The sequence below is a fragment of the Corticium candelabrum genome, chromosome 15, assembly GCF_963422355.1.
Source record: "Corticium candelabrum chromosome 15, ooCorCand1.1, whole genome shotgun sequence".
NCBI lineage: Eukaryota > Metazoa > Porifera > Homoscleromorpha > Homosclerophorida > Plakinidae > Corticium > Corticium candelabrum.
The window spans coordinates 4,609,794-4,634,319 of NC_085099.1; the positions used below are offsets into that span (position 1 = coordinate 4,609,794).

Below are 24,526 nucleotides of genomic sequence, written 5' to 3' on the forward strand. Positions count from 1 at the left end.
CTTAGTGAGCAGCACGCGTGCCCAATTTGCTATTAGCTCTTTGGAATCCCAAGATGACCGACTGCGGGCACCAATTCTGCGAAGCGTAGACATTGAGTCCTCGTAACTATTTAATTAATTAACGGCAAAGTCCGCTGCCCCACCTGTCGTTGTCAGCTCGATTTGGACAAGATTTATGCAAACAACATGCTGAAAAACCAAATTCTAAGACTAAAGATACTCTGCGACGAGCACGAAGGCAGCTAGCTGTAAGTAGAAATTTTAATTAAAGGCCAGCTGAAAGATCGAGAAGAACACATGGCCTTGTGCGTCTACACTAGAGAGCTATGCAATAAATGCGGCAGGGCGGTGATGAGAAGAGACATGAAGAAACATAAGCAAGATGCACGCCCCAAAGACGTGTTATCTGCTCGTTATGGTGACGTAGGAATGCAGTATGAATGCCTAGACGGTCATCTTAATGTCTGTGATACTGTTCCAGTACCCTGTGCTTAATAAATGCGGAGAGACAGCGGCTAGAGAAGGAATGGCCGAGCACAAGGGAAAACATGGTTCGTGCAATGCGAGTTGCTTGCAGTGTGAATTCGAGCACTTGGGCTTGAAACAGGAGACAACTGGAATTGTACATCTCGCGCTTGCAAGCTAGCTGCTGTCTCTCTGCTCACAATGATGACAAGTTCGTTTCAGTCTGGGTTGGAAACGGCTGAGAAAAAAGTGATTGAAGCTGAAGAGAAGCTGATCAAATGGGAGCAAGAGAGTGTAGTTAATTAGAGAGCAAGAAATGCAAGCAAGGATTGAAGCACTAGAAGAGAAGCTACGTACCATATATGTATGTATGGTATACAACATCATGGCATCAGGAATCGAAGGCAAAAAGCGATTCAGTTCTAGCTAGGTAGCTGATCTGTTGACATAGCGATAATTAAGTGTTTGTTGGTCGCTGAATAATCAGGATGCTGTCAAACAACCCTTCGTTTATTGCGTGGTTACTAAGTAGGCTGTTAGAGTCTAGCATGTTGGTACGTTATCAAAGGTGACGTGCACAAAAAATTTACTTGCTTAATTGAGTTATTAAACTATTTAATACATTATTTAAATATCTAGTAAATAAATAACGAATTTTTTTACTCGGAGACATTTCCAGCAGAGCCATATATATATATATATATATATATATATATATATATATATATTGCTTATATATTTTATATTTTTTGCTATGCAAACTACCCCAAACTGCCCCAGACTACCCCAAACTACTTTACCCACCCAGTCCATAAACATAACTACATTACAGTGACAGGAAAATCCCACAAGTCATCAAAGTCCAGATTCAGTCTACTGTATAATAGCTTGGCATTATACTGCCACAGTCTCACGGACAACTGTTCCATTAAATTTGAGTATGTCTGAGAGAAAGGTATGCTGTTCATTGATGACGCTTTTGAGGCTATGATTTTCAGCGTCTCTAGACTTGAGGGAGACCAGTGTCCTAACGTTTCTACAATAAGCGGGTAGAAATTACCTCCTGCTTGAGTAACCACCCTGTCACGCTTTTCGTCTTTCTCTATTTCACCAACTTCTGCTGCGGCACCTGGTTTTATGGCTGCCGTGGAGACATAGCATGGTTGCATAAAATTCCTCACTAACACATCAAAGAATGCGGGACGGCCCTCCAGGAAATCTGGGTGAAACACATCACCAGGTCGATTATTGATTTCCCCTCCGCATTTTTGCTCCCGTTTGGAATCTCTGTTATCAACAAGCAGTGCATGCCAGATAACCTTGCTGACTGCATTATGGCGTTTTATGCGAAGAGGTCCATGTCCGCAGCCAAGGACATGGTCACCAAAACAGTCCATGGTATGTCCGCATGGACATCTTGCTGCTTGTCGACTGTCCGGAAAGATAGAGATTCCAAGCCAGTATCTACACATGCTAAAATATGTTCATGTCGGAGCATGGCCAGGCCGAGCTTTGGGTTAGGGATTGCCCTTAACCACGCTATTGCATGAGATGTAGAGATGGTATTAATACGTGCTTGATCCCGAAGACTGAAACACTCTTTCAGATTTGACAACAGATGAGAATCAATTCTTGATTGGATTTGACGTTGCGAAGCATTTGTGAGATTGGGAGAGATCGTGTCACTTCCAAGATACTTGGGCAATATGTTCCTAGCGTGCTTCTCACTTGGAATGCAGACATAAGGACTGTTGGTGATGTCATCTAAGTCAGTCGTATTGGAAGCATTCTTGTCCAGGAAGAAGCTGACAAGGTTCCGAGAAGAGTTACAGCTTCCAAGAAAGGCTGCAGAAGAGGTTGGTACAGCTTCGTTTAACCCAAGACCACCAACTTTCAGCGGAAGTGTAGCCTGATGCCATGCAGAATCAGAGATAGACGAGTGGATTATAACACCCAAAGATCTCCGAAGTCCTTTGTCAAAGCGTACAAACTGGTCACTGCCAAGACTTGGAGGAACAGTTCGTAGGAGACTGTTCAGTTTACAAGAACCCAGACAACTTCTCAAGAGGTGTAGTTCCACTTGCGGATTGTCCAGGTCTTGGAGATGGCTTTGAGAATTCAGAACTTTATCGACAACCTTAGCAAGGGTTGAATCAATGAAATCATCTTTACCATATACTGGTGACCCAAGTAGAGTAGCGCCTCCCTCTGACTGATAGACTCGTTTGATTTCAGATGAAAATTCGGGAAAGGTCTGACCGCCAGAGGGCCGGAAAACTTCACATTTATCAACATTGACTAGTAGGGCATATGAAGGGCCTTGTTGTAGTAGAGCATCTAATAGCATTTTGACAGCCTGCCGGGTTCCAACAAAAGTGCCATCATCTAAGTACCAGAGAGAAAGTTCTATTCCTGGAATAGTGCCAACATCATCCACATATACACACCACACACACACACACACACACACACACACACACACACACACACACACACACACACACGCACGCACACACACACACACACACACACACACACACACACACACACACACAAACACACACACACACACACACACACAGTAGGACACCACTTATTCGACACTCAGTTATCTGACAGCACGGATTATCCGACGGTGCTTGGCTTGTCTGAACTGCGAGGCTGCACGCACGCTGGGATATACGTTTCCTGTGCGTACAGTACTACAGCAACTGTACTACAACAAGAAGAGCGAAAGCATTGATCCAGACTAAGATTAGTGCTTATACATATACAGTATATGGCTCTGATCTCTGGATACGGCTCTAATCTCAAGCTACACCTCGGATTGCAGACCGCTTGTAGATCCCGTATGGTAACATGGCTACAGTAATAGTGCTAAGGAGGCAGTCTTTGTTCCTAGCATTGAGATGTTTCAAGATGCCGTCGTTATCAAAGGCTATGATTTTAACAAAGGAGTCAACCTCCGTGCCTTACTAGAGTCGTACGCACGATGCGGATTTCAAGCTACCAAGTTCGGTCACGCAGTCAGAGAGATAGACCGCATGGTTAGTTCAATGAAGAAAGCAGGCAACTACTTGTTTAAAGATTTAGTTTGTTTGTACATATCCATTAGTGAAATAGTTGTGTACTAATAGTCTATAGTTTGATTATTAAAAATTTAGAAATTTTGTTCTTTACAAAACTTTGAATTAGATATTATTTAATATCTAATTTAGCTATTTCTGTATGAATGCATGGCTAGGGTGGTCTGACACTACACATTGTCGTTATATGGTCTAAACATAGTTTGTGTTGTAAATTGTAAAGTTGTTGTTGACCTGCATTTTACAGTGTCTAGAGTTCAAAATCACTTGTAATTGCATTTAATGTGACTTATACCATGGTCACGTGACATGAGACAAGTCACGACCACCTTAGTTAGATGGTATATATATATATATATATATATATATATATATATATTGTAGGGCAAGTTCAATAAGTTACTTCCGGTTATATATCGCACTCTCACGTAGATATACACACATCACGTGACCATGATATAAATTACGTCACCAAGGGCTATAACCCTGCCCCTTGTTCTTGTATAGCACATTAATCATTGGGTAACCTATACATACCTATTTATTTCCATTACCACAAACTGTATTGTTTCTATTTTCTGCATTACAGTTTGTATGCGATTGTGCATAGTATATTATGACAACTTGGGCATTATTTCTATTATTATTGGAAGTTGCAAATGAATTTTTCACAGACATGATGACAATAATAATATTCACTCTATCATCACTTTATCTCAATATGTTTAGAATCTGGTAGTGAACATAGGCACAATTTCATGAGATCACAACATTTAGAAATTTTAACTAAATTTGACCACATTTGCTGCATCTTTAAATTTTAAAATTCTTTAGATATTGAATGTCTATTTCTCCACACAACTATTCATGGTATATTTGAGTGTTTTGTATTAGCTTGATGCTAAAGAAATGCTTCTCAGCGAGGAGAAACAAGAATCTGCACGACTATTACAAAATGCAGGAGACAAACCTCTTTCTAATTGTACGATTTTCCTTGGCTACACGTCGAACATGATAACATCAGGCATTCGAGAAACACTACGGTTTTTAACAGAGCACAACGTGGTTAGATGACCATCAATGTCAAAGGTTCTTTATTACTTAAAAATTGTTTTGTGATGTCACCAAGGTTGACTGTATTGTGACAACAACGGGTGGTATTGAGGAAGATCTCATCAAGTGCATGGGTTCATTCTACGTTGGAGAATTTACAATGGAAGGCTCGGCACTGAGAGAACAAGGAATCAATCGGACAGGCAACATTCTGGTTCCCAATGTAAATTACTGTAAGTTTGAGGAATGGGTACATCCGATTCTGGATAGAATGTTAGAAGAACAAACTCAACAGGTACAACAAAAATATGATGCAATCAAGGTATCTGATTGACGGGTACCATTAGGCTGTAAGTTGGACTCCATCGAAATTCATCGCTCATTTGGGCAAAGAAATTGATCATGAAGATTCTGTGTATTATTGGGCATACAAGGTCAACTACATTGACCATTGAGTGTGACCACAGTATGAGCAAACTGTGTATATACTACAAAGAATAACATTCCAGTATTCTGTCCCGCATTGACTGATGGGGCAATTGGAGACTGCATCTTCTTTCACAGCATCAAGAATCCTGGTCTCAAAGTAGATATGGTGGAAGGTATATTGATGACAATTGTCTCTGAAAATTGACTGATGTCTTGTTTTGTGATATTATAGACATCTGTCGCATTAATACTTTGGCAATGCGTGCAGCGCACACAGGGATGATCGTTTTGGGAGCTGGTGTAGTCAAGCATCATATTTATAATGCCAATCTAATGGTATAGTTGATATCAACCACCAGTCTCACTTGGTTGGTGCTTCAGTTGGCCGAGATTGCTCTTGAAGGGTGACTTGTGGGACTGGTTGTAAGTCAATATTTAGCCATTATTGTGCCATTGCTTTGCCATAGAGAAATGGAGCTGATTTTGCAGTGAATATCAACACTGCTCAAGAATTTGATGGCAGCGATGCAGGTGCACGCCCGGATGAGGCTGTTTCCTGGGGGAAGATCAAGAAAACAGCATCTCCAGTCAAAGTAATCTAAAGATTTATTTGATTGGTCAGTTATTAAGATCTCAATTTATGTTGGTTTAGGTTTGTGCTGACGCTTCTCTCGTATTTCCATTAATCGTGGCAGAGACATTTGCAAAACGTCATTGGGACTGTAAAGCTTTAGTTCAATCATAATATTGATGTAACTAAATTGGTTCGAATCAGTCTTTTCTGTCAATGCTTAGGATTATCAGTTTGTAAACAATAAAGCATTCGATGCTTCTTAATGCCAGTGTTGAACCGGGTACGCAGATATATTACAATGATGTTTAACGAAGTTACAGATACAGTTGTGCTCGAAAGTTTGTGAACCCCAGGTTAATCTTAATTAATACATTATTATCTACCTTACGTCAACAATATTGCATACTTGTAGCAGCTGTATTTTGTAACAAGAAACTTTTAAGGAGCCTGATTTTAGTGAATAAAATAAGAACCTTTGCATGAACTCGTTCCTGTCTCAAAAAGAAATCAAATTTAACCGGCAAACTGTTCTTTACATTTCATTTTGGCAACTGACCACAATTTTAAGCTGGAACTAGGAGGATAAACGACGCAGATTGCTCAGCAAAATTCCCTACATACGAACTCTCAGTGATTACAACGTTTATGCAGAATCGACTCTTCACTTGGTACTTCATTGTAGGGGAGAACAGTGAAGTCACGAAACTTTGTTGTAAACTAGCAGAACTGAAGTGACTTGACGTTAGTACTTGTGTGGCTATATGAGTTTTCCAAAGTTGTGGATAGACAATATCATGACAGACGCTACTGTGTGACACTCACTTTTTTGCTGTCAGTGGCACAGATAGTCAAATATATGGCTTGCTTTGTATATTATATGATCTATCTGGTGTACAGGACTACAACTTTGACTTTAGTTAATCGATATGGGAAATTGTTTTATTAATCAATTAAGCTTTGTTTGAATCTGCAAGTGCCATAGTCTCCATTCACTACTTTCTAATGTCTAATTGCATCAATAAAGAACTTGCGTTATTATCATTTACCCGCGCACATGCGTAAGTTGGGTTACCTAGGTGGTTTCTCTGTGTGTCTAACTGTCACCAAGAAAATAACCAGATCTTGAAATGTATACGTGTCATTGCGAGTTGACAGCTAGAGGATCATATGAAGTCACTACTAGTAGTTTGAGTTAATTAAAATCGCTTTTGAATGAACTTGTGATTTTACTAGCGCGCGTAATTAAATGTATTTAATAGACTATGTTAGCCGGGAACTACTTGTTGCTCACGTGACGTGAAGATTTGGCGGACTAGTAGTATGGCTAGGACCGGAGGCTACGATGCTTGCTTTGTTGAGTCTCTTAGTGAGCAGCACACATGTCCAATTTGCTATCTAGCGCTTCGAAATCCCAAGATGACCGACTGCGGGCACCAATTCTGCGAAACGTGTCTACCAAGTCCCACTAGCGGCGAAGTCCGCTGGGTCCGCTGCCCCACCTGTCGATGTTGGCTCGAACCAGACAAGATTTATCCAAACAACATGGTGAAACGCGAAATTCTAGGACTGAAGATACTCTGCGACGAGCACGAAGCCGGCTGTCAGTGGAAAGGCCAGCTGAAAGATCGAGAAGAACACATGGCCGAGTGTGTCTACATTACAGAGCTGTGTGACAATAAATGCGGCAGGGCGGTGATGAGAAGAGACATGAAGAAACATAAGCGGAATTCATGCCCCAAAAGACGTGCTAACTGCTCATACTGTGACGCAGGAATGCAGTATGAATGCCTTGAGGGTCATCTTGATGTCTGTCAAGCTGTTCCAGTACCCTGTGTTTATCATTGCGGAGAAACAGTGGCTAGAGGTAAAATGGCCGTGCACACTGGGAAACAGGGTTCATGCACTGAGAGTTGCTTGCAGTGTGAATTTGAGCACATGGGCTGCAGTTTCAATGGAAACAGGAAAGAGCTGGAATTACATCTCACACAAGCTGCTGTCTCTCACCTCACAATGTTGGCAAGCTCGTTTCAGTCGAGGTTGGAAATCGCTGAGAAAAAGACGGTTGAAGTTGAAGAGAAGCTGACCAAGTGTGAGCAAGAACGTGTAGCTAGAGAGCAAGAAATGCAAGCAAAGCTTAGAGCAATGGAGGAGAGGCTAGCTAGTTACAGTAGGACGAGAGCAAGCGCAAGATTGGATGATTTGGAAAGGAGAGAGAACCTTCGCAGCATGGGTTTTCGAGTATTTCCTAGTAGAGTATCTCACAGCCATCGTCGTAAACGTCAGTATATCAAATAATACATAAGATTTCTGTCTGTCACTAAAAGTTGGCAAAAGAACTCTAGCTATTTGTAAGCTTATCCAGAATAAACTTTAAGTATCAAGATAGCTATTGCTTGGTACTTCCTTTTATACTGTTTTTTAGCAAATACATTATGTCCAGCTAACATCAAAACGTTGATGTGCAATCAGTAATTTAATTATTTCTGTTCTGTTTCCAATTTTGGCTATGAGCCATCAGAAAGAGACCATGTAGAGTCACGTGATATTGATCAAGCAAGTGGTGTACTCAAGAGGTTGAAGTTGACTCACCTCCAGTCTAGGTGCATGGCTGCGTGCGTGTGTGTGTGTGTGTGTGTGTGTGTGTGTGTGTGTGTGTGCGTGCGTGCGCGCGCGTGCGTGTGCGACTCCACTCGATGGAAACGACCATGTAAACAGCTTTGGAATGTATACATGCCATCATTACGAGGTGAGAGACAGCAGCTTGTGTGAGATGCAGTTCCAGCTGTTTCCTGTTTCCATTGCAACTGCAGCCCGTGTGCTCTGCAAGCAACTGCTCTAGCCACTGTCACTTCGCATTGATGAACAAAGGGTTAAGCATTACAAACAACAAGATGAGCTTTCAGGAATTCATACTGCATTCCTGTGTCGCAGTAGATGCCTCAAACGACATGCTAGCTGCTCATACTGCGACACAGGAATTTAGTATGAATGCCTGAAAGGTCATCTTGACAGGGCCAGTGGAGCGGAGTGGGCCAGGTGAGCCATGGCCCACACATCGTTCGAAAATGGGACCTAAACCAACAGGCGTGTGTGTGTGTGTGTGTGTGTGTGTGTGTGTGTGTGTGTGTGTGTGTGTGTGTGTGTGTGTGTGTGTGTGTGTGTGTTGTGTGTGTGTGTGTGTGTGTGTGTGTGTGTGTGTTTGTGTGTGTGTGTGTGTGTGTGTGTGTGTGTGTGTGTGTGTGTGTGTGTGTGCGCGTGCGTGTGTGTGCGTGCGTGCGTGTGTGTGTGTGTATGTGCGTGCGTGCACGCGCTAAATTTAGCATCAACTTTCACGTTTTAACACGTAAAATTTCTGGTCAATGGCGAAAACTTCTGGAAAATGGTATAGGTGATTAACCAGGTGATTAAATATTCTCAGAGTACAATACTACTAGTGCTTAGACTACCCTCTAGTAACACTGTCTTTAGCCAGGCTCCAACCTAGGTCGACGGCTCTAGTCAAAAGTTGTAAAGTGGGCGGAACCTAGCCAAGCAATGCCTGGCCCATCCAACATCTGGAGGGCTCCACCGGCCCTGCTTGATGTTTGTAATGCTTGTCCAGTACCCTGTGACAGTGTTCATCAATGCGAAGAGACAGTGGCTAGAGGGAAAATGCCAGCGCACACGGGAAAACACGGTTCATGCACCAAGAGTTCCTTGCAGAGCACATGGGCTGCAGTTTCAATGGAAACAGGAAACAGTTGGAACTGCATCTCGCACAAGCTGCTGTCTCTCACCTCATAATGATGGCAAGTTCGTCTCAGTCGAGGTTGGAACTAACACACAATTGCTTCTCTCGACTCAAGAGTATAAATGAGTACCTGGTCATTGACTGGGGTGGCAAAGCGTCCGACTGCGACAAAGTCCATCAGCCACTGGGTCGATCCGGGTGGGACTTCGGGTGCCCACCCCACAGTTGGCGTCGCAGTTGGTGCTCCTGCGAGCGCCTGGCAAGGCTCCAGGAGATTGCTTAGCTAACACGGCCTATAGCTCCTGCTTAGTGCACAGAAATCCAGCCATCTAGCTGGGGGCATTACCGTCTAACGGCAGCTCCTTATTCATTTGCCATTTTTTGCCATTTTGTGTGCGTGTGCGTGCGTGTGTACGAGCAAGAGCGTGGGTTGATTTGTAGAACACTTCGAATTGTCATTTAGAGTCAACGTCTACTGCCTAAACAGAGATTGTAACCGGTTACGGTTTACAGTAAGACCTTCGTTTGCAATTTAATTAGGTCATGTAACTTGTTTACGAAGTCTTGCAAGTACCAAATTTATTCAACCTCGTATCTTTAATTTCAACGAATGACGTGGTGCATCGTGGTCCTAAAGTATAGCTATGGCGGAACCTGGAGGATTCGATGTATGCTTTGTCGAGCCTCTTAGTGATCAACACACGTGCCCTATCTGTCAGCTTGCTCTTTGCAATCCCAAGCTGACAGACTGCGGTCACCAATTCTGCGAAGGTTGCCTGAGACCCCTTAGTCGAAACAATAAAGTAATCTGCCCTTTATGCAAACGGCAGCTGAAATTGAACGAGATCTATCCAAACAACTTGGCGAAGCGCGAAATTTTGAGTCTGAAGATACTTTGCGACCAACACAGAGTCGGCTGTCCGTGGAGAGGCGAGTTGAGAGATCGAGAAACTCACAGAACCACTTGTGTCTACATGGAGGAACTTTGTGTTAACCAATGTGGCGAGAATGTGTTGAAAAAAGACATGGAGACACACAAGCAGGTTGAGTGTCCCAAAAGAGTTGTCTTTTGTGTATATTGCAGGGAACTGATGGCATATGTTGATCTACTAACTCATCTTGACGAATGTGATGCTTTGCCGGTACCCTGTATTTATCAATGTGGAGCGACGGTGATTAGAAGTGAAATGACTGTGCATACAGGAATACGTGGTTCGTGTACAAAGAGCCTTCTACCTTGTGAGTTTAAGCATGTGGGTTGCCATTTTGAGGGAAACAGAGGAACGCTGGTAATGCATCTTAATGATGCTACTGTTAGTCATCTCAACATGATAGCAAGTTCGTTTCAGTCGAGGCTACAAACCGTTGAGCAAAAGTTGATTGAAACGGAGAAGAAACTGATCGAGAGCGAAAGAGAACGCGCAGAACTAAAACAAAGGCTAGCTGTAATAGAGAGAGATTATTTCTATTAGAGATACTAGAGCTTAGCTAATTTTGATGAGCCATAATGTAAACTGAAAGGTGCACGTAGCTGCTTGTATTGGAAACAAAGTAGCATGAGTAAATGCCACCTATTATCAAGTACATGTCTACAATTAATTTCTATGAATATGTTTACCACATTACCTTTGTGTATACTATAGAAGTCAAGCTAGTTTAGTAGATATCATTGCCATGGCTGCGCACATGACCATTTTCTATTATTTTATGGTGTGTTGTTATGAAGTGTTCCGTCACTCAGAAATTAAAAACAGCTGAAAACGTATACAGGAACTGGTGTCAGAGTAATGTAGTACTAGTGATTTGATACCATACAAATAAAAAAAAGTATGCAGTTAGTAGAGATCAGTAAGTAACTAGAGATACTATTTATTAAAATAATTAAGTTATTTGTTGCTGTACAAAACAGTGATAACTACAAAAGCGTAAGCTGGACAAAACTATGCAGACATTTGCTGCCACATTAGCGCGATAGCTTGTTTTAGAAAGTCTATACCAGCTATTTTCAGCAATTAAATGCACTTGTACACGTTTTACACAAGCAGTGGTCTGGAATGTCTACATCATCATCATGCATAAATAGCTAAATTGCCTATCTAAATTTAGCTATCTAGAGCTAACATGTGCATGTATAGTACAAACGTAACAAAATGTATATCTAGATTAATATAAAGCAACAGCTGTTACAAACACTTTATTAATTAACACGAATAATTAAACGCATTCAAATGTTGTAAACGGGAGCTACCCGTTGCCCACGTGACGTGGAAAGAGTTGGCGAGAGAGTATGGCTAGAGTCGGAGGCTACGATGCTTGCTTTGTTGAGTTTGTAAGTGAGCAGCACGCGTGCCCAACTTGCTATCTAGCTCTTCGGAATCCCAAGATGACTGACTACAGGCACCAATTCTGCGAAGTGTAGACATTGAGTCTCCATAACTATTTAATTAATTGATTAACGGCAAAGTCCGCTGCCCTACCTGTCGTTGTCAGCTCGATTTGGACGAGAGCTATGCAATAAATGCGGCAGGGCAGGGCGGTGATGAGAAGAGACATGAAGAAACATAGGCAGAATGCATGCCCCAAAAGACGTGTTATCTGCTCATAATGTTACACAGGAATGCAGTATGAATGCCTAGAGGGTCATCTTGAGGTCTGTGGTGCTGTTCCAGTGTCCTGTATATAACTAGCAATGCGGAGAAACAGTGGCTAGAAGAGAAATGGCCGAGCACACGGGAAAACACGGTCCGTGCAATGCGAGTTGCTTGCAGTGTGAATTCGAGCACGTGGGCTGGAAACAGGAGACAACTGCAATTAGACATCCCACACAAGCTGCAGTCTCTCTCCTCACAATGATGGCAAGTTCGTTCTAGTCTGGGTTGGAAATCGCTGAGGAAAACAGCGATTGAAGTTAAGAGAAGCTGATTAAATGCGAGCAAGAATGTTTAGCTAGAGAGCAAGAAACGCAAGCAAGGGTTGAAGAACTAGAAGAGAAACTATGTATGGATGGTGTACATCAAGGCATCAGGCATCAAAGGCAAAAAGCGATTCAGTTCTAGAAGTATCTGATCTGTGGAAATAACAATAATTAAGTACAAAAACTTTTTGTTGGTCACTGAATAATCAGGATACTGTCAAACAACTCTTCGTTCATTGCGTGGTAGTAGGCCGCTAGAGACTAGCATGTTGGTACCTTATCAAAGTTGATGTGCACAGATGTATTTACTTGCTTAATTAAATTATCAAACTATTTAATACATTATTTAAATATCTACTAAATAAATTACGAATTTGTTTTACTCGGCGCCGTATCTAAATTTAGGCTACACCTCGGATTGCAGACCGCTTGTAGATCCCGTATAGTAACATGGCTAATAGTGCAAAGGAGGCTGTCTTTGTTCCTAGCGTCGAGATGTCTCAAGATTCCGTCGTTATCAAAGGCTATGATTTTAACAAAGGAGTCGACCACCGTGCCTTACTAGAGTCGTACGCACGATGCGGATTTCAAGCTACCAAGTTCGGTCACGCAGTCAGAGAGATAGACCGCATGGTTAGTTCAATGAAGAAAGCAGGCAACTACTTGTTTAAAGATTTTGTTTGTTTGTACATATCCATTAATGAAATAGTTGTGTACTAATAGTCTATAGTTTGATTATTAAAATATTTAGAAATATTGTTCTCTACAAAACTTCGAATTAGATATTAAAATATTTAGAATTCTGTTCTCTACAAAACTTTGAATTAGATATTAAAATATTTAGAAATATTGTTCTCTACAAAACTTTGAATTAGATATTAAAATATTTAGAAATTTTGTTCTCTACAAAACTTTGAATTGGATATTAACATATTTAGAAATTTTGTTCTCTACAAAACTTTGAATTAGATATTATTTAATATCTGATTTAGCTATTTCTGTTTGAATGCATGGCTACGGTGGTCTGACACTACACATTGTCATCATATCGTCTAAACATATTTTGTGTTGTAAATTGTAAAGTCATCGTTGACCTGCATTTTACAGTTTCTTGAGTTCAAAATCACTTTTAATTGCGTTTAATGTGACTTATACCATGGTCACGTGACATGAGACCAGTCACGACCACCTTAGTTAGATGGTGTGTATATTGTAGAGCAAGTTCAATAAGTTACAGTGAAACCTGTACCAGCGACCACCTTCTCTCAGCGACCACCTGTCTTTAGCGACCGCATCTGCCTGGCACGGAACGTTGTCCCATACAATAGCTACTGTACTAAGCGACCACCTGCCCAACGCGACCAACGACCGCTAATCCAAAGACCCTACAGCAATTAACACCTCTTCTAAGCGACCACAATGTACCTTTTTCGTCTTGATTACACATACCAACCTCTCAGAGGTGTTGCCGACACACGTGCGGTACACTTGTATCCCAAATCAATTCTTGCTTGCATGATGTCGCTAAAAGTTCTGAGTCTAGGTGACCGGGTAAAGGTTATTCAGCTGTCTGAGAAAGGAATCTCAGCGAGGCAGATAGCAGGCAGGTGGCAGGCAGATGTCGTAGACGCTGGACAACATGGCATTGACACAAGTGACACTGAAGATGATGATGATTATGATCCACCTCAAATTCGAGTTCAAACTTACAAACAAGCCGTAGAGCTCGTGCATGACCTATTCCAGTTTTAACTCATCAAAATTGATTAGAAAATGCTGGATTTGGTTGCAAAGCTGGAAAGTGTGGTGCAGAAGATGAGTTTGGAAGCCAGGCAGCAGCAAACTCTATCCAGTTTCTTTTCCCTGTCACAGTAGCTAGCTTTGATTAGAACATTCTGTAACCACATGGACGAAAAACAGTATTTACATTGCACAAAACAAGAAACGAGACGTTTAGCACTTTGTAAGTTCCGTGTCGTGGTGGTCTGGAATGCAGGGCTATAGGTGTGTGGAAGCGCAAGGTTTCCTCTACTAAGCGACCACCTGTCCTAAGCGACCGATACCCCTGGGTCCCACAGGTGGTCGCATAGTACAGGTTTCACTGTACTTCCGGTTATATATCGCACTCTCGCGTAGATATACACACATCACGTGACCATGGTATAAATTACATCACCAAGAGCTATAACCCCATCCCTTGTGCTTGTATAGCACATTAATCATATGGTAACCTATACATACCTATTTATTTCCACTACCACAAACTGTATTGTTTCTATTTTCTGCATTACAGTTTGTATGCGGTTGTGCATAGTATATTATGACAACTTGGGCATTATTTTTATTATTATTGGAAGTTGCATATGAATTTTTCACAGACATGATGACAATAATAACAGTCACTCTATCATCACTTTATCTCAATATGTTTAGAATCTGGTAGTGAACATAGGCACAATTTCATGAGATCACAATATTTAGAAACTTTAACTAAATTTGACCACATTTGCTTCATCTTTAAATTTTAAAATTCTTTAGATATTGAATGTCTTTTTCTTCACACAACTATTCATGGTATATTTGAGTGTTTTGTATTAGCTTGATGCTAAAGAAATGCCTCTCAGCGAGGAGAAACAAGAATCTGCACGACTATTACAAAATGTAGGAGACAAACCTCTTTCTAACTGTACGATTTTCCTTGGCTACACGTCGAACATGATAACATCAGGCATTCGAGAAACACTACGGTTTCTAACAGAACAAAACATGGTTAGATGACCATCAATGTCAAAGGTTCTTTATTACTCAAAAATTGTTTTGTGATGTCACCAAGGTTGACTGTATTGTGACGACAACGGGTGGTATTGAGGAAGACCTCATCAAGTGCATGGGTTCGTTCTATGTCGGAGAATTCACAATGATAGGCTCGGCACTGAGAGAACAAGGAATCAATCGGACAGGCAACATTCTCGTTCCCAATGTAAATTACTGTAAGTTTGAGGAATGGATACATCCGATTCTGGACAGAATGTTAGAAGAACAAACTCAACAGGTACAACAAAATATGATGCAATCAAGGTATTTGATTGACGGGTACTGTTAGGCTGTAAGTTGGACTCCATCAAAATTCATCGCTCGTTTGGGCAAAGAAATTGATCACGAAGATTCTGTGTATTATTGGGCATACAAGGTCAACTACATTGACCATCGAGTGTGTGCACAGTATGAGCAAAGGGTGTATATACTACATAGAATAGCATTCCAGTTTTTTGTCCCGCATTGACTGATGGGGCAATTGGAGACTGCATCTTCTTTCACAGCATCAAGAATCCTGGTCTCAAAGTAGATATGGTGGAAGGTATACTGATGACGATCGTGTCTCCGAAAATGGAGTGGTGTCTTGTTTTGTGATGTTGTAGACATCTGTCGCATTAATACTTTGGCAATGCGTGCAGCAAACACAGGGATGATCGTTTTGGGAGCTGGTGTAGTCAAGCATCATATTTATAATGCCAATCTAATGGTATAGTTGATATCAGCCAGTCTCACTTGGTTGGTGCTTCAGTTGGCCGAGATTGCTCTTGAAGGGTGGCATGTGGGACTGGTTGTAAGTCAATGTTTAGCCATTATTGTGCCATTGCTTTGCCATAGAGAAATGGAGCTGATTTTGCAGTGAATATCAACACTGCTCAAGAGTTCGATGGCAGCGATGCAGGTGCACGCCCGGATGAGGCTGTTTCCTGGGGGAAGATCAAGAAAACGGCATCTCCAGTCAAAGTAATCTAAACATTTATTTGATTGGTCAGTTATTAAGATCTCAATTTATGTTGGTTTAGGTTTGTGCTGATGCTTCTCTCGTATTTCCATTACTCGTAGCAGAGACATTTGCAAAACGTCATTGGGACCGTAAAGCTTTAGTTCAATCATAATACTGATGTAACTAAATTGGTTCGAATCAGTCTTTTCCGTCAATACTTAGGATTATCAGTTTGTAAACAATAAAAGCATTCGATGCTTCTTAATGCCAGTGTTGAACCGGGTACGCAGATGTATTACAATGATGTTTAAAACAAATCAATCCATCTCTATAAACAAAAACAACAGTATTCGCATCTAGAGACTTACTACCCACCTGCTTCTCTGTTACTGTTGGCAGGTGACCACTGAAGAAAGGAAATGTCTGTTGTCATCTCATCTTCCACATTTTCAGAATCTTTGGTAGTTCCTTTTCTCGATAGATTGCTTCCTCAACTTCAAGTCTCATTCTTCTTAGCATCATCTCCGTGTTCCGAAGATACTCTCTGCAGGGACCACACCTCCATTCACCCATCTGGGAACCTCCCGTATGTGATTTACCTCCCGTATGTGGAGTTGTAAAGTTGTTAACTGCCCGTTGGAATGAAGCAACAGCGAATCGGTAGTCGCTCTCGCGTAGTGTTTGGTGATTTCAGATTCCACGTGGTCTTTTGACGTCTTGACGTCTTGTGTGTCTTGTTCAATCTCAATGTCTGCAAAGGATCGAAGAAAGAAAACCCGTACAGCCACTCTTGCCAACTACCAAGTGGACTCCAATTTGGGCGACAATAACGGTAAAGTGTAAAGGTAACTGCTACCTATTGCATCTAGAAATATGTTTGGTCTGCAGAAATCGAACACGATCCTGGCAATAAAGTATTCATTGTTTCCCCAGGACAACCAAACTCGATCTGTTTTCAGATCCAAATCATGGAAATGGAGGAACGTGAACTGCGACGAAATCGCTTACGGTACTGTTACTGTCGTTAATGGAGCCCCATGAAGAAGTTTTATGACGCAAGAGTCGTCGAAGTTCCTCGCTGTAAGTTCATAAAATTTTATTGTAAATTTTTCGGTTTTTCTCTTCAGTACGCTGTTATGTACGTCATCATTTTAATAGATGTCGTTATCTTGTAATTTTTTACATTCTGTGTCAGAAGTACACTGCCAGCTAACAGTGTCCTGCATCCTTGCTGTTTGTAATGAATGTTGTAGCAATTGTTCTGTCATATGATCACAAAGTAAACAAACATTGTTTCTTTCTCTAGTGTGCAGTTCAGGGGCAGTCAAGAGACAACTTGAATGAGATACCAAGGTCATACATTTTTGTTTTTAAATAGCTGCTGGGGGTATCAATTCGTATTTTGAGCAGGAAGTCTCTGAAGTAGTCGAGACAAACAGAAGAAGAAGAAGAACAGTGCAGCTGTTAAAGCCCGGAGAGAGGCATGTGTCTAAAAATGCTTCCTTCCTCAAAGCTGCAGCTGACTTTGTGGTAAATTTCAATCATAATTGTGCATGTACATTCCTAACTTATATGTCAGGCAGATTGGTTCTTTTTTAAATATTTAGTGCAATGATGATTTGGAAGACTCTGAACCTTTATGTAATAGTGGCCAGGTAGTCATGATATACTTATTACAGCATCAGCATGGTGCATATCGTGGATCCAATTCTGACACTAATTGGCTTTTTATGTTCAGACAAGAGAAATCGAAGGAGTTACTTGAATCTAGCAAAGTTGGTTGCTTTGCCTTCCCTGATTACCTTACAGTGATGATTATAATGCTTGTGATTGATTCTGCTTAGTGCCTTGATATGAGTGATATTCTCTATGGTGGATGTAACGTAAGACTTTTTTTGCTTTAATTTAAACATAAGATTTCTGACTGCTTCTGTTTCTAGCCATCTCCTGAGGAAACAGGCCAAGTTGCAATCATGGTTGCACTGCAGTTCTTGGAGAAGCATGTGAAGGAGGTCGTTGAGAGAGTATGTAATATTAAAAAAATCCTAAGGGATGCAAAGTCAAAAGTGAGTTTTGTTGCTTTTTAATAGCCAGGCAATTTGTCTTACATTGTGACTACCCGCACTGAATTGTTATGGTTTGGCCTAGTAGTGGTGTATGACTATGTGAGTCCCAAAACACTCTTCTCCTCGCTTTGTCCAGTGACTGCTCTAAAGCACTGTAAGTTGATCAGATGCTTGTGAACGATGTAAAACTAGAAGGATCACTGCATCGATCATTCTTCCCTAGTATGTTATCAATGGACCACAAATGACTACCTTTGTTGGCAGTAGTATTCAGATTTGTTTTTAGGTGGGGCTTACATTCGAATGTATACTTTATAGCCAGTCTTCTAGGTGGTCTGGTCATCTGTGGTTATATCTTGATGACATAGAGTAAGACAACGCTTTACAGTAATGCTAGTAGGTTTGCCTCAAATATGTCTTTTTTGAACATTTACCTTACCCTATTTTCGAGCTGCTATGCATTGCAAGGTGAAGGAGGCGCTAAGTTGTATGTGAAGTTTCAATTTGCTTTGTCTAAAACATCACATATTTGAAGACTGGGCAAATAACATGCAGCATCGATGTACATCTTACTGTTTTCCAAAGCAATTATACCTACTCATTTGTTACAATAACTTGTGCAAATTGCGTGTTTGCATGAAATTTGTGTCAGCAAGACGTTTACTTATATGGCAAGTTTGAGGTGTATGGTAAATGCATGCAATTATTTTATTGCCCACGCTTTAGAATACTTAACTGTTTTGTTTGAAAAAGTTTTGGTGTGGCCATGTAAAAATTCAAGGCACAATGGGATGCCAGCTGATAAGCAGCAGTTCATTTTGATAGAAAACAATTGAAAGATGACCTAACTCTTGCAGACTGCGATATCTGTGTAGACTGCGATATCTGTGTAGACTCCACTCTTCATTTGGTATTGCAGCTGGGAGATGGCATACACATCTTTGTCAAGACACGAACTGGTAAGAAATTGTTTTTCAGGTGGAAGCAAGCACTACAATTGAGAGGGTGAAAAAGGAAACTCAATACCAATTACATATAACTCCTGATCGGCAGCAGCTCATCTTTGCTAGAGATAAGCTCCAAGATGGTCAGACTCTCTCAGACTGCAATATCCAGAATGAATCCACCCTCCTTTTGATATTATGGCCGAATGATGACATGCAAATAGTTGTCAAGGTAGTCAAGGTAGTGAATAGCAAGTCAATCACTCTGGAAGTAGAGATGAATGAATTTATTGAAAACGAAAAAGCAAAAATTTACTTCAAAGAAGGAATACCGGTTGATCAGCAGCAGCTCATGTTTGCTGGCAAGCAGCTTGAAGACAACCGCACTCTCAAGGGCTACAACATTATTCACAAATCCACTCTTCATTTTATATTGCTCTGTAAAGACATTGAATAGAAGGCTGTTACCCTAGAAGCTTGAAACAAGTGATTGACATCGAATATATGACTATTTGCTAATCTTGAAACTTTGAAACCATAGTTATAGAATGTGCTGTAGCGACTTGATGTTAGCGCTCATGTGGCTGGTATATCGCATTAGATAACCTCTTGTTTGACATACCTTTTGAATTTCAGTGACACAGATTGTCAAATTCCCATCTTTAGTAATTAGATATGGTGTCTTATTGAGCTCAACATACTACTGGTATTAGGGTATATATATATATATATATACTGTTGCATACTCTATCCAGGCCTAGGTGCACCACCAACACTGGTTTTTAATTAATCAGTATTAATGTTTACATTATTTACATAAAATTGCAAAGTTCTCTTAGCAATACTGTACCACAAATTGCAGACTGCTTGCATCCCGTTTGTGAACATGCATGGCTAATATTAACTACTAACGAGGTCGCTTTGTTCTTGGTGTCGAGACTTTCTAAGATTCAGTTTTTTCGGTTATTTAAGGACTCAACAACTGCGTGTAACTCTTGTTAAATAAAATATTTAGTTTACTGCAAGATTTTAAAATATACATATTAATTTGATTAGTTAAAATTAATATATTTATTTCAGATGGTTTGACACAACTCACTGTCAATCATTATACACTCCAAAAGTTTGTATGTAAATTTATCTTTTCTTGGCAATCATTTTGCTGTGTCTAGGATTTTACTTTTTAGTCATAGTCAATTATACATATAAAATTTGTTTACTTTACCACAAACCGTTTTCTAAGTTTTTCTGCATTGCGCTGCATTGCGTTTTACAACGTTGTTGTGCATACCATCTTGACAACTCTACATGGGATCACTATTATTGAAACGTAATTAAAGTCATCAACGGAATTGTTCACGGGCATGATGGGTATAACATGTGTACTCTGTCATCACTATACACAGCATCTCAATATGTGTAGAATGTAATCATTAATGGTAATAATATTAAGGAATGTTTGTACATTTTCATAAAATTATTATATTTAAAAACTTTAAAAACACATTCAATTAAATTTTTGTATATTATTTTAGATACATATCAAGGACGGCGGAGCACTCCAGGAAGTGTACGGCGGAAACAACTGATTGGCCCAACACCATTTGCATTAGGTGATATGCATGCTTCAAAGAGTACTCTGGCGCTAGCCGTAATGCCGTACCGGCTCCACTGCTCTTGCATATGTATTCTAGGTTTATAGCAAATTTATGCACAGCACGATCGTTTTTGACTGATTTCTGATGAACCCGTTCAAAATGCTTCGCGTACCTTATCTCTATATATAAAGGAGAGGTGTCTGTCTGTCTGTCTGTCTGTCTGTCTGTCTGTGTGCCCGTACGTACGAGCGTCTCTCGAAGACGGCGAGTCCGATCTCGGCCGAATTTCGCTCGCGCACGCCGAATTCATTCAGGTCGAAAGTCAGACCGCGGTCGTCTTCCTGACTTCTCCCACGACGACGCCGTTTCCCGCCGATCGCGCTCGCTTCCGCTCGCGCGCGAATATCTCCGGAACGGCGCATCGTGTCTCCACCGAATTTACACTGCCCGTTCCCGACGTCGGACGGTACGCGCCGACCGTGTCGTCTATTGCCGGCGACGTCGGCAAAGGGAAGATATTTTTGCTGATATCCGGGTCTCGAAAATATACGCACACAGTCGTTTGCCAGTCTGCGACCGTCGAAGAGCTGCCGTGTTTGATGCACCTGTTCCCCGAAACGCCAGCAACGTCTTCGAAGAGACGACGTTCAGCGGGACCGTCGAAATGACGACAGTCGGTACGCGTCGTGACTTCGTTAGATACGGAGCTGCCGTGTTTGATGCACCTCTTCCCCGAAACGCCAGCAACGTCTTCGAACAGACGACGTTCAGCGGGACTGTCGAAATGACGAGAGTCGGCATTCGTTATATACGGGGAACGGATTATCCGGGTAAGTATTGCACGTGACTTGCACGTTCCGATATTCACGTCGAAATTATAGATGCCAGGTTCGATACACCTGTTCTCCGCAACGGGACTGTCGAAATGGCTTCAACGGGATCAATAATCCAATCAACGGGATTTTTTGAAACTGGACACGTGTCGAATAGATGCCAAGTTCGATACACCTGTTCCTCGCAACGGCAGCAACGTCCAAGTCGAAATGGTTTTACCCGATCGTTAATCCAAAAATCAGCGGGCTCTAGAAACGGCAATTGTATGGGATATAACTATGAATGAGAATTCTGTCTGGCTGCTACTATTTAAACGGTAAAAGCACTTACACCACGGCTAATTAGTGACAGTAAACGGTTCTCTATACAAACTGTACGTGACCTGGCTACACCCCCTCTGCCTCTCCAAGCATCAAACGCATTTTTAGATACTTTCTGCTATAATCTCTACCTACAAAGGCGACCTGTTTTTCTGTCTGTCTGTCTGTCTGTCTGTCAATGGTATTATATTTTCATAAATCAGAACTATTACAGGCTAAATCAAATTAAGCAAAGCACGATACACTACATTACAATGACAACTAAAAGCAAAAAACTGAACACTCTGTCTGTCTCCCGGATAACATGGATGGACATCACAAAGTGCATGGCCACCATAGAAGACGCCTAGCCTGACGCGAGGTAAAGATGTGTACAATCCATGATGACAATGTTGGTAAAGAGGAGTAGACAATATGGATAGAGGAAGACATCACAACTGTCTGTCTGTCTGTCTGTCTGTCTGTCTGTCTGTCTGTCTGTCTGTCTGTCATTAATGCTATAATCTCTACCTATAAAGGCGACCTGTCTCTTCTCCACTTCCGTGTTGTATTGGCTCTATGACAAGCGTGTGTGTCAACTGCGGCACTATGAAGTGCAAAGGAGAAGCACCTGGCATGTGTTGTCCCCCGGGCGAAGCCGGGTGTTGGAGCTTGTATATATATATATATATATATATATATATATATATATATATATATATATTTGCAACCTGTGACAATTGTCTTTGCACTATATAAATATCTCGATATATACTTTAGATGGAGAGGACTAACAAATTGCAATGTCTTCATGAGGCTGGTAGAGATGGCACCAAATCAAGGTGCTCCTCATTCTCATTGTATTTCTATCGATGGTATGAGTTGTTCTACACAACTGTTAAGTTTGAAAAGAATTGAATGTCATCTTCGTGTAATACAAGAGCTCCGATTATTTGGAATCGGACGATAAGTATGGACATATCTGATCACTAATTCTGCAAATGTGCAGTTTCTGAAGTAAAACTGCACAGACAAACTTCTACTGGCCATGTTCATCTTTTCAGAAAGTTTTAATAGTTAATATCAATATCTCCATATATAATAGTTATTTGCATCTCACTTTAGCTGGAGAGGACTAACAAATTGCAATGTCTTTATGAGGCTGGTAGAAATGGCATCAAATCAAGATGCTCCTCATTCTAATTGCATTTCTATTGATGGTATGAGTTGTTGTACATAACTGTTAAGTTTGAAAAGAATTGAATGTCATCTTCGTGTAATACAAGAGCTCCAATTATTTGGAATCGGACGATAAGTATGGACATATTTGATCACTAATTCTGCAAATGTGCAGCTTCTGGAGTAAAACTGCACAGACATACAAATTGTAGATTTTAATGGCCACGCCTATGGAAATCAGCAGATGTAGACATCTAGACGTCACTGCAAGTTGTACGTCAACAGATTTAACGATCGAAAGAGGAGAATAATCGTTTTCTCTCTAGTTAAAAGGGTTCGCGAGCTTAACAAATTGTAAAAAATTTTGGGTCACGCCTATCGACTGCATCTGCCATTCTTGCTAGTGCTATGTTTGTTGGTTTCTATTGCACGTGCGTATACCCACAAGAGTGCCATAGCTTAGCTAGCAATGCTATTGCGTGCTGAATATGTGCTTTAGCTTGCTCTAGCCTAGATTGCATTGTAAACACCTCACGAAACCGGCAGTCGCCAGCATCTCGCTGGAGATCGCACTGTTCGAGCACAGGAACATCCTCAACCTCCAAAACTGGAAATACCTGATTGCATCCCTTTAATTAATTGAGTTTTTGCATCTTAGCCAAACAGAATGTACATTTTCGTGTCAAACAAGCATTTACATTGATAATGTACATTGCATCGAATTTACTAATCTGAATCGGTAAATGATAGAATGCGTAGTCTCAACTCATTGTTATATCTCCTCCCACTTGACACTTTCCTCACCCCACGTATCATTACCTACAGCCAAATTATACTTACATACAACACCTATTAGGAAAATTTTGGTTACTTTAACAGCTAGAACAGTTTGTCAGAACTCAAGTCATACTTGTTTCCTTTCCGAGCAACGTCTTAAAAATCGTGGGGACACATTTTCGTAGTAGAGCAAGCTGGCTAGCTTCCAACTCGTCAGCACTCGAAAAACGTAGAGGCACACCGTAACGTTTACTAAACCAGGGAAAGGGCGTCCAGAATTGGGAAGCCACGCTGCTGGGATCTAACTTTCATCGGATCTTGTTGATTGTCTGAAAGTCCACACCTATACTGATATTAATATTAAGACCATGCATGGTTTTCCCAGGTTTCCAAGTCCATGTCTAGCAACGTCACTGGGCATGGACCAACAATAGTGCTCAATTAGTTAGCTTCTAACATTGGCAATACAATTTAGGATTACATGTGATGAGGCTTCGAGGTAGAATTCTATGACCTCACTTTAGTTAGAGTTTGAAGCTAAACCAGATTGCTCACTATATGAGCAGTTAAACATACTTAAACAAAATCAAGAACCGCACTAAGAGGACGTATGTATGTATGGTGCCACCAGCCTCAGAGAATTTAGGTAGGCAGACCTCAAGTAAAATTAATTACCTCTGCACACTTCCCTGTTTTGTACTAAGAAACAATGTCAGCTGTTCTAGTGTCATTTTTCCTCTCTACCCAGCCAAAATCATGGCTAAATTAGTTTGTAAAATATAGATTTCTAAAGTTATTAAAGTAAAATTCGAGTAGCAAAG

The 24,526-nt window shown here is 41.0% G+C and overlaps 4 protein-coding genes, 1 long non-coding RNA gene and 1 pseudogene across 6 annotated transcripts; all 6 read left to right on the plus strand.

The window, feature by feature from the left end:
• The first annotated feature begins 1,961 nt into the window (after nucleotides 1-1,961).
• LOC134191518 (deoxyhypusine synthase-like) lies at nucleotides 1,962-5,966 on the plus strand. The gene is made up of 9 exons (XM_062660141.1): nucleotides 1,962-1,981; nucleotides 3,335-3,512; nucleotides 4,446-4,616; nucleotides 4,681-4,899; nucleotides 4,952-5,038; nucleotides 5,101-5,206; nucleotides 5,266-5,369; nucleotides 5,501-5,626; nucleotides 5,686-5,966. The coding sequence occupies exons 1-9, from the start codon at nucleotides 1,962-1,964 to the stop codon at nucleotides 5,776-5,778; spliced, it is 1,104 nt and encodes a 367-aa protein (XP_062516125.1). The 3' UTR covers nucleotides 5,779-5,966.
• Nucleotides 5,967-6,935: 969 nt separating this feature from the next.
• LOC134191455 (TNF receptor-associated factor 4-like) lies at nucleotides 6,936-8,172 on the plus strand. The gene has a single exon (XM_062660070.1). It carries the CDS (start codon nucleotides 7,024-7,026, stop codon nucleotides 7,900-7,902), a length of 879 nt encoding a protein of 292 aa, XP_062516054.1. The 5' UTR covers nucleotides 6,936-7,023; the 3' UTR covers nucleotides 7,903-8,172.
• Nucleotides 8,173-9,967: 1,795 nt separating this feature from the next.
• On the plus strand, nucleotides 9,968-11,064 carry LOC134191456 (TNF receptor-associated factor 6-like). Its single transcript, XM_062660071.1, has one exon. The coding sequence runs from the start codon at nucleotides 9,982-9,984 to the stop codon at nucleotides 10,807-10,809; it is 828 nt and encodes a 275-aa protein (XP_062516055.1). The 5' UTR covers nucleotides 9,968-9,981; the 3' UTR covers nucleotides 10,810-11,064.
• Nucleotides 11,065-12,660: 1,596 nt separating this feature from the next.
• On the plus strand, nucleotides 12,661-16,277 carry LOC134190648 (deoxyhypusine synthase-like). Of its 2 annotated transcripts, none has more exons than XR_009971664.1 (8): nucleotides 12,661-12,884; nucleotides 14,850-15,020; nucleotides 15,085-15,303; nucleotides 15,355-15,441; nucleotides 15,504-15,609; nucleotides 15,671-15,858; nucleotides 15,925-16,028; nucleotides 16,088-16,123. XR_009971664.1 is itself a non-coding variant. In XM_062659110.1 (8 exons), exons 1-8 carry the CDS (start codon nucleotides 12,702-12,704, stop codon nucleotides 16,178-16,180), a joined length of 1,089 nt encoding a protein of 362 aa, XP_062515094.1. In that variant the 5' UTR covers nucleotides 12,661-12,701; the 3' UTR covers nucleotides 16,181-16,277. The 2 variants fall into 2 exon arrangements, 1 of the variants encoding a protein (XP_062515094.1); XM_062659110.1 differs by having other exon boundaries at nucleotides 15,671-15,774; nucleotides 15,903-16,028; nucleotides 16,088-16,277.
• A 354-nt stretch (nucleotides 16,278-16,631) lies between these two features.
• Nucleotides 16,632-17,704, plus strand: LOC134190535 (uncharacterized). The gene is made up of 5 exons (XR_009971647.1): nucleotides 16,632-16,853; nucleotides 16,942-17,088; nucleotides 17,315-17,361; nucleotides 17,419-17,538; nucleotides 17,616-17,704. It is a non-coding gene; the product is annotated as an uncharacterized LOC134190535 (long non-coding RNA).
• Nucleotides 17,705-17,738: 34 nt separating this feature from the next.
• On the plus strand, nucleotides 17,739-19,696 carry LOC134191519 (polyubiquitin-like; annotated as a pseudogene).
• Nucleotides 19,697-24,526: the final 4,830 nt, after the last annotated feature.